Source organism: Bubalus bubalis, chromosome 16 (assembly GCF_019923935.1).
Source record: "Bubalus bubalis isolate 160015118507 breed Murrah chromosome 16, NDDB_SH_1, whole genome shotgun sequence".
NCBI classification, from domain to species: Eukaryota; Metazoa; Chordata; class Mammalia; order Artiodactyla; family Bovidae; genus Bubalus; species Bubalus bubalis.
Genome location: NC_059172.1, coordinates 68259361 through 68268915, shown reverse-complemented (window position 1 = coordinate 68268915; position 9555 = coordinate 68259361). Strand labels below are relative to the sequence as shown.

Here is a 9555-nt window from a genome sequence, read left to right as displayed (position 1 = left end):
GAAATGGATTTATTTTCCCTTTGCCCTTGGGACTAATTCAGAAGGAAAGTTTGAGGAACACTCAACCAATGGAATTGTTTGAAATATGACACTCTTAATTGACTTGGTTTCAAATCCTCAGCAGTTGGAAGATCTTGGCTTATCTCAAATGCTAGAAATATTGTAACATTTGTCACTTCAGTCTCAGTCAAGGATTAAATGCAGTATCACAAATAGAAGCTAAAATAAATTCTAAAAGTCTTATTTTTGGTTGACTTAACTTTATTCACATGATAGTTATAGGGGCTGACAAAGACTTCCTTTAGCATTTCTTTCTTCTGGCAGGTTGATTTAGAGTTTGGTTGCTGAGTGTGGGTTGAAGGGATGTGTGGTGAGACAGATCAGGAGCTTGTTAACATTCTATGTCATCATGAATCCAGTTTACTTTTAACCTTGTGGCTTGTCTAACACATTTGCAGTAAGAAATGGGGAATAAATCTAATGCTTACTGGCAAACATTTTGAAGCCATTGAGAGCAGCTCTGGAGGCACCCCAGATATTGTGCAAACTGGTCAGAAGTGCCATGGGGTGCCAGAAAAGGCATCCCATGACAGCAGTGGGATGGCAGGGCATACAGAAGACAGCCCTGGAGCATTGCAGTCAATTCCAGGAGCTGTGGCATCTCAGTACTGATAGGACCTCACAAGGAGCCATATAAGGATGACTGTAATCAGGACAACGGTGAAGTTGAGACACAGCTCCCGGGTGGATCGTTCCATTCTCAGAGTGGCTTGGTGAGAACTGAAGGCAAACTTCTGAGGGCACACCAAAGACCTCCTGCTTGTCCTTACCTCCTATTAGAAAGTAACAAAGAAAACATAAGAAATTAGTGAGCATTCTTTCCTCAAAGGAAATAGAAGCATTATGGAAGGGAAATGTGTGATAGGCTGAATTGTATCCCCCATTCTAAATTCACATGTTGAAATCCTAATGCCCAGTATCTTGGGATGCAACTATATATATATATTTTTTAATTGAGGAATGTGGTTATATTTGGAGATAGGGTCTTTCAAGAGGTAATCAGATGGGTTAAATTAAAATGGGTTAAATTAAAATGAGGTAATTAAGATGGGTCCTAATCCAATATGACTGTTATCCTTATAAGAAGAGATTAGGACACAAACTTATGCAAAAGGAAGACCATATGAAGACACAGGGAGAAGATGGTCATATGCAAGCCAAGGACAGGCCTCAGAAGAAATCAACCCTGCCAATACTTTGATTTCAGATATCTAACCTCCAGACTATGTTTGGACTAGAATTATTACTTTTCTCTGGGTCTCCAGCCTCTAATTTCCCCTGAAGATTTTGGACTTGCCAGCCTCCACAATCATATAAGCCAATTATATTACACACACATACACATACCCTCCCTGTAGATTCTGTTTCTCTGAGAAACCTTGACTTACACAGAGAGCCTTTTTTTTTTTTTTTTTTTTCTCACTAGGCCTGATGTCAAAAAGACCAATACAGTTCTGATTATTTTCCTGTGATGATTATATTGATGCTATGGGGCTTCCCTCATAACTCAGTTGGTAAAGAATCCACCTGCAATGCAGGAGACCTTGGTTCAATTCCTGGGTCAGGAAGATACACTGGAGAAGAGATGGGCTACCCACTCCAGTCTTCTTGGGCTTCCCTTGTGGCTCAGCTGGTAAACAATCTGCCTGCAATGTGGGAGACCTAGTTTCGATCCTTGGGTTGGGAAGATGCCCTGGAGAAGGGGAAGGCTACCCACTCCAGTATTCTGGCCTGGAGAATTCCATGGACTGTATAGTCCATGGGGTCACAAAAAGTCACTCAACTTTCACTTGACAAAATACAAAATATTGCATTTTTCTTTCTCCAACTTCTGTGCGTATGTGTGTGTGCATGCTTGCTTGCTTTGCTACCACCAAGTAAGGTCACCAAAACAGAAAAAAAAAAAAAAAAAAAGTTATGGCTTACAATTTGTCTTGCTTCAAATTACATACAGAGGTAGGATACCATAATTTTTCAAGTTTCGAGCTGATCTATCTTTGTCTAACCCTGTGAAAGCATTAAGTAGTTTCAACAGCTGCTTGGCCTCTTGAAATCCCTGCATTGGGCATAGAGCCTACTGGGGTCAACCAAAAGTCCCTCACATAACAGGCACTCAGTCCAAACAGCAAGTGTTAACCCCATGGGTACTTCTATTTCAACAAGGGCTTGTGCCAGCTATTTTTAGTCAAGTCCAGAATGTGCTTATATTGTAAACACTTCAAAAAGTGAGGGTGGTATCTTTATAGCCTGTATAGATAATACTTGTGGAAAATCATGCTTTGAGAAACATAAAATTATTACTTCCAGTGATGTGGCATAATTGACACTGTGTATATGCAAACCAAATGAAAGTAAAGATTAAAAATAAAATTTTAAATATTTAGAGCAAAAGTTCTACTATGGAGTAGAAAAAGTTTAAGGGGAAAAAGTGTTTTATTTTCTAAAGTGGAAGTTCAGGGGGAAGAAGTCTCCCCTGAATTATGAATTATAATTACTATATTTCTTTTATTATTAGTGTACCAAATTATTAATTGCATAAACCAGTCAAATGATCCTTTTTAATGTTTTATGTTATTGTTGCTATAACACATAAGTTCAGATAAGATTATATTAACAGGTACGTTGTTGAATGTTGGTTTAAAAGATGACCAATGGTAACTGATTAATGTTTCACTTTCCTTTTAATTCTTACTTATATTTTTGCCCTCTACACCATTTCCAATGAAAATCTTTACAAAGATTTGCTTGAAGGAGAAAGTAAACAGAAAAAAATAAAGTATTAAGGAAGTAGAGAGAATGTATAAGCATGTACATCAGAGCAGAAAACAGGAAGTTGATGAATTCAGGCAAGGAGCCTAAGAACAAAAGAATCTAAAGACTCTAAAGCAGATTCTTCCTTATGGATTTATTAATGAAATTAAATCCTGGTCCAAACACTAATTTATTTGAGTAAGTCCCAAAGAAGTACAAAGATATGTAAAAAATATGAGGCCTTATTTACAATGATCAAAACAACCCATTATTTTGCCCAGGGAGGGCAAAATAACTGTCCCATCAAATCTTATGAGACTGTGACCCGACAGGAACATATTCAGAAAATGTTGCTGAAAGTTGTCCAGAGCTTTGTTCATGTGACCTTCACAACTGTGACTTTTACAATTCAGGCAAGTTTTGTGATTTTTCTCTCTCCCAAGATTATTGCTAAGAAAGTGACTTTTAGAGAGAGGTTAAGTTGTTTGTGTGATGACACATAGCAAGTTAGAGGCAGAACTAGAACTGGCAGACTGGAAATAGTTGTTGGATTGTGGTTACTCTGTAGGAGTGATAACATGAATGATAACCACAAATAACTGACCTGACTAGTGTAAATTTTTGACCTTTGGGAAAACAATTTGACATTTTAAAATTAAGGATGATAATGTTGATTCTCTTTTATCTGGCTCTTTCACTCTGACTTTAGAAACTCAAGCACATATATACCAGGATTTATATGTATAAGAATGTTCATAGCAACATTTTCATAATATCCCTAAGCTGGAAACAACTCAAATGTTCATCAGCAATAGAATGAATGTGAATTGTGGTATGTTCATACTTTCAAATATTATAGAGCAAATAAAATATATGAACTACAGCACCACATAATAAGATGGGTGGATTTCACAAAAATAACTATGAAGCAAAAGAAGAATTTACAAAAAGAAACACAGAATGTACTTCTATTTCTTCAAACCCAAAAACAGGAAATTTAACTATATTGTTTAGGAACGCAGACAGAAATGGTAAAATTATAAAGAAAACCATGGATAAGACTAGCTCAACAATTAAGATGACAATTACTGATGATGAGGCAAAAGGGAAAAGTGATCAAGAATGGAATTCTGGAGTGTGCCAATGACAATTTCTTGACCTGAGTGATATTTATACAGGTGTTGCCTTACAATAATTGTTCAAAGGGTATGTTTTATGGACTCCACGTTTTTTACAATGGTCTCTGAATTGACAGCTACTAATCACACTTCTTTATTACCTATGGTTTACCTCTTACTATATCTTGCACTTTGATAGTAAGCTTAAATGCTGTTGTTTTGTATGTTTTTAAAGTAATAAAACACAGCATTAAGGTGGGAATTTCTAATGAATCCAATTCAATCAACATATAAGCTATCTATAGGGAGTGGGCTCTAATTTCACACACATTTATACCAAAGTTAAGTAAAACCTCAGATCAGAAATCTTCCATTTTTCTGCTGTTAACCCACAAAGACAATTTTGGCCTCATTTTAAATCTTTCCTGACATCAAGATCACAGTATATGATTCAAAGTGAAAAAACAGAAGAACTCTGAATAAACTGTTTGATATTGACTTTCTTTGAATGGAGACTTTGAAAAGATGGAAGACATATTTTCCTGTATGATATTTTTTAATAGGAAGGGAGAAAATGCATGCCATATAGGAAGGGAGAAAATGCATGCCATATAGGAAGGGAGAAAATGCATGCCATAAGGTGAAAAAAAAGGAAAACAAGAATCAATAATATTCACTTTCTAGTCTAAGAAACACTGTGTACAATAGGCATTGTCTATTTCATTAAGAAATGTAAATATTCCTGTGCTTTTCTTATTTGCAACTTGTACACACATACACACTGTATGCTAAGCTTAAAAACCCTGCTGTTACCTGAATAGAGTCAAGGACACACTGGGCTGCAGAAGGCTTCTCCTCTCTCTCTCCAACTTGGGCTCCAACTTCTGCTTGTCTCCCAGGCTGTCTGGACTTCTGGGCTCTGGGCAGGGCCTAAAGTAGTCCAAGGGAGGTGGCAATCACTGTGATGTCACTGGTGAAACATCTCGAAGGAACAACCTCCAAAGGTTGGAGGCTATTTGTGTTTAGGGGGACATGGAAATGTGTTGACTAAGGCTATTCCTTTGGCTGCGAATTTGTATTATTAATAAAAGCTCAAGGACTTAAAATCCTTTTCTTTCCAGTTGACTTTTGGTACAATTAATGTAGGTTTTAAATTCATCTTTTACATCTTCACAAGTATCTCTAATATGTGTTCAAAACACTGTAAACCGAGAATGATAGACTAATATTAACAAATTTTTACCGCATTTGGCTGCCTCTTCCACTTAGCATATGAGGGTGTAAAAATGTAACTTCATTTAACCACCCATATTTTCAGCTTTTTTGAAGTATAAAGAATTCTCTGCCATGCACACACACTCCTCAAACCACATACATGCACCAGAATTCGATAGGCATCTTTTAGCTCCTTCAAAATTGACTTTAGTCCAAGTGGTGAAAACTATCTCCCCAATCACCTGTTCCACATAACTTTCCCGCTAAGCTGTATGTTGCAAGTTTACACATTAATATACAGTTTCATCTGAAACAGCTGTGGAAGCCATAGTTTATATATCTCTGTCAATGTTCTAATACAGCAGTAAACCCATACAGCAAAACTCACTCATTCGGATAGACTGGAGGTAGCAGGAGAACTGGTACAAACTAGTGGAAAGCATGAGTTATAGAATATATCTGAAAGAAATAAAATTGTGTAACATTCAAATATAAACATGTACTAACGTTTGACTACTAGAATGAGTTTGTAATAAATATTTTAGGTGTCTGGTGGTAAATGGAACATCTAAAGTGTTTAACAGGGCCTCCCTGGTGGCTCAGTGGTAAAGATTCTGCCCACCAATGCAACAGACATGGGTTCCATCCCTGGGTCAGGAAGATCCCTGGAGAAGAAAATGGCAACCCACTCAAGTATTCTTGCCTGGGAAATCCCATGGACAGAGGAGACTGGCAGGCTACAGTCCATGAGGTCACAAAGAGTTGGACATGACTGAGCAAATGAGCACAAAGTATTTAACTGAACTTGGAAATACATCCATTAAGCATGACCCCAGCAACTGTGTTTGTTCATCAAATTCTTTCTTTATGGATAACAGAACAAACTTCCCCTCTGAATTCCCAGGCAGCATCAATCAAAATAATATATTCCCGGAAGACATAAAGAAAATCCCGTGTATGCATGCATGCTCAGTCGCTTCAGTCATGTCCAACTCTGTGCAACTCTATGGACTGTGGCTCACCAGGCTCCTCTGTCCATGGGATTCTCCAGACAAGAATACTGGAGTGGGTTGCCATTTCCTTCTCCAAACTTTTCCCCATTATTCCTCATGAACTAGAAATATTACTAAAACAAAAACTTTCCACTCCATTTCTTCATTTTTGATATAAACTCAATGTTGGGGAACCTTAATACAACATTCTGTTGTCACATGCCTTGTTAAAAGACAAGGCTTACTGAAGTGATAGGTAGGATATAGAAATTATAGTTCAGTCAAACACTGGCAAACTCCTTGAATGTAGTCAGATTTCTGTCTTTTGCTTCCAAGCCTTTGCCAGATTGTTTCAAATATTAGGAATGTTTCCCTACTCACTGAGTCACACCCATTCCTTTATTAACCACTTAAAATTAATTTTTGTCCAGTTAAGAAGTTATATATTTATTGTAATATATTGAAAATATAAAAGCATAAAGAAAATTTAATATCAGCACCCAAAAGGAAAAAAGTATATATTACTTTTTAGTCATGTTTGAGGTTACATAGACACAATCTCAAATTTGCAAGATATTTTCAGTAAAGGAATCTGATTCTTGAAAAGCCTTTATCTTTTATAATTCTTGCAGAATTAAATTACTTGTACTGTACCATGTGTTGGTATTGGATTTATGGGACAAGCATTTATTTTGTGTATGTTGGAATAGGAATTAGCTCTCCAATATTTAAAATGCTAAATACAATGGGGATTGGTTAACATATCTCACCAATACTGTTAATTTTATTTACTTGGTCAACTTCAATTATCAATGAAATGTAACTTGAAAGATAAAATCCTACTGCTTATTCATGAGTCTGTTTCATTGTTTGGTTGTCCCATTTAAGTTTGTCTAACATTATTCCAGGGATTGTTGTTCCTCGTGCACTGACAAATTCCCAGATAGATACTTCAGAAGCTTCTTGATATTAATGGTTTATCCTGTGATATCATGAGATAATACTGAGCATTTAGCTTCTTGTTAGTTGACCTAACTCTCTCCTGAAGAATTTGCAAGCCACCCAAAGTCACATGACAGCCATTCAACCCCAAGTTTAACCCTGAGGATCTGCAAGTTCAAAAAAAAAAAAAAAAAAAATCAGCATATTGTCTCTCAATTAAAAGGCGGGAATAATAAGATTTCAAACCTCACTACCAAAGAAAATTTGCCTTCAAATTAGTTTTACTTAATTCTCTTGGTATTTTCTTTTCTGTGAGCAATTCCCATGATATAACATTCCATATTAACTTTCTTTCAAGGTGCTGTCCTTCCCATCAGCAGGAGGACATACTAAACTAGTAATCTTTGACATTATTTCTATCCCTGTTAATCTAGAATTTATCCAAAGGCCTTTTACTAAGAAAACAACATGCATATTGACAATGGTATTGAAGAGCTAATTGGCATTTATTTCTTCCCACCCCATATGTTATATACATTCTTAACTCTAAAATATTTTACCCTTTGAAAATCAATGTTGAGTTCTTATGCCTCATTATAAGCTAAACTAACTTCTTCAATTTATTCTCAATTTCTATCCACCTTTTTACTTTGGGAAGCAAAAAGTGAAGACATCATGTCAGTCCATGAATCAACAAGTCTCTGACACAGTGGGAGAATTCAGTAAGCCCTTGATGAAAGGCGGTGGGCTCAGCCCATCACAGTAATGAGTATGATGATTATGTGCCTCTCTCACCTCCACATCTTCACATTCAACTGATCATGGACCTGCACAGATGGAAAGAAACAGCTTTCTGCTATTATCTGTCATTATCCCATATAAGTAGAAACCCAGAGAAAGACGAAACCATATTTCTTGAAGCTCTCTTTATGTCCTTGAAAAATCAATGATTATTATCTGCATTTTAAGCCACTTGTGGCAGATGTGTGATTTTTATCTCACTAACTGAATTTTAATTTCAAAAGCAAGGATAGTTGCCTGTGTTTCTTTAGTTTCTCTAACCACACGTTGAACTGGTAAAGAATCATAATAGATGCTCTAGGATATATAGCAAGGGGCTTAGTTTGAGCCTCCATCACATCACATCTCCTCCTGAGATCTAGATGTGTCTGAGCATGCCAGGCAAACCTGGGTGGAGGAAACTGAAGTCTACATCAAATCTATTTGTAAAAGGACCTAAAAGCCACCTGGGAGAGAAAATTCCTTTGAAGGGGAGTCATCAAGAAGATACAAGTGGTTTAGCAAAAGGGTGAATATTTAAGCTATTCTGTTGCACATAACAGATGCCCTGTGCTAATCTAGGTCCTATGAGAAGCAAGATGCCAAGATGGGACTAAATATGCAAAAAGAAAAATGTATTTGGCAAAATGCTCATGAGAGAAAAAAAGGAAGGGCGATTGGACTATAAGACTAGTTCTAAGGAAAGTTTGACAAAGCTAGTTAGGAAACTTCAGATCAAAGATATCTATCAGAAGTGTCCCATGAATCTCAGGGTGTCCCCCTTTGTATTACTCCCATGCTCAATTCTTGACTGAGAGCAGCCAGGGAAGCATCGCCTCTGTGAAAACCTGATTATGATTTCAGAGCACAGCAGCTGGAGTCCACCTCAATTACAGTCACATGTTAGAGGTACCTTCCAAGGCCACCAGACGCACGCACTACCCATCCTACTCCAGTACAGCTTGCTTGGGTCCTAGGGGAAGAGAGAGAGCTATGGATAAAAGCTCTATAAATAACTCTGACAATTAAGCTCAGCAGTGTGGAACACTGAAAGGGACAGAGAGATTCTCCCTCTACCTGTGCCTTCTCGTGGACCTCGTGTATCCATGGAACCAGCAATGTAATGTCCTTCCACTGAAGTGTCACGGAGCCTGGCAGAAGCAGAAATACTGATCAAGACTTCCTTGCAGTTTATATTAAGCTGTGCAGGCCTTAGTTGCAGATGGCAGCAGAGAAGAACTTGAGCTAAAGGGCAAGAAAATGGCAGGCATTATGTGGTAGCTGACGGTACGTGTGCATGAGCACATGTCAACCACCTCCTAAAGCTGTTAGAAATAATCAGGAGGAACATTATAGGGGCATGCAGTCTTGCATAACAAATGGGAGCAAAAGCCAGAAAAATACGTATTAGTTCTGTTTATAATAACCCATTTTAAGTCCTGGATTGGTGAGGGGACACCTGTTAACATCATTTGACTTGGAACCAATTAAATTACTCTTCTCTGGAACAAGTGTATTTCTGGTCTATAATAAGATTCTGCAAGCAAACAGCTTTCTCTCAGCCCATTAAACATAGCTGCTGAAGGAGAGAAAAAGAAAGGAGCAGCCAAAAAAATGTATTTAGTATTAGGCTATATACCAGCTGCCCTCAAAACACTCCCATTTTTCATATTGGTTTTGTTATTTTTCTGATGGGA

General features: G+C 37.3%; 1 protein-coding gene across 1 annotated transcript; it reads right to left on the bottom strand.

The window, feature by feature from the left end:
* Window positions 1-437: 437 nt before the first annotated feature.
* Window positions 438-9029, bottom strand: SLN (sarcolipin). Its single transcript, XM_025266949.2, has 4 exons — window positions 8936-9029; window positions 8772-8831; window positions 4743-4859; window positions 438-833 (listed from the first exon to the last, which is right to left on the bottom strand). Exons 2-4 carry the CDS (start codon window positions 8802-8804, stop codon window positions 663-665), a joined length of 321 nt encoding a protein of 106 aa, XP_025122734.2. The 5' UTR covers window positions 8805-8831; window positions 8936-9029; the 3' UTR covers window positions 438-662.
* Between the last annotated feature and the right edge of the window lie 526 nt (window positions 9030-9555).

Coding starts and splice junctions, on each gene's coding strand:
- SLN (XM_025266949.2), bottom strand. CDS start 8,804: ATGGGTAGTGCGTGCGTCTGGTGGCCTTGGAAG. Junction 4,860..8,771: donor GCGTCTGGTGGCCTTGGAAG/GTACCTCTAACA, acceptor GGACTACTTTAG/GCCCTGCCCAGAGCCCAGAA. Junction 834..4,742: donor GTGTCCTTGACTCTATTCAG/GTAACAGCAGGG, acceptor ACTTTCTAATAG/GAGGTAAGGACAAGCAGGAG.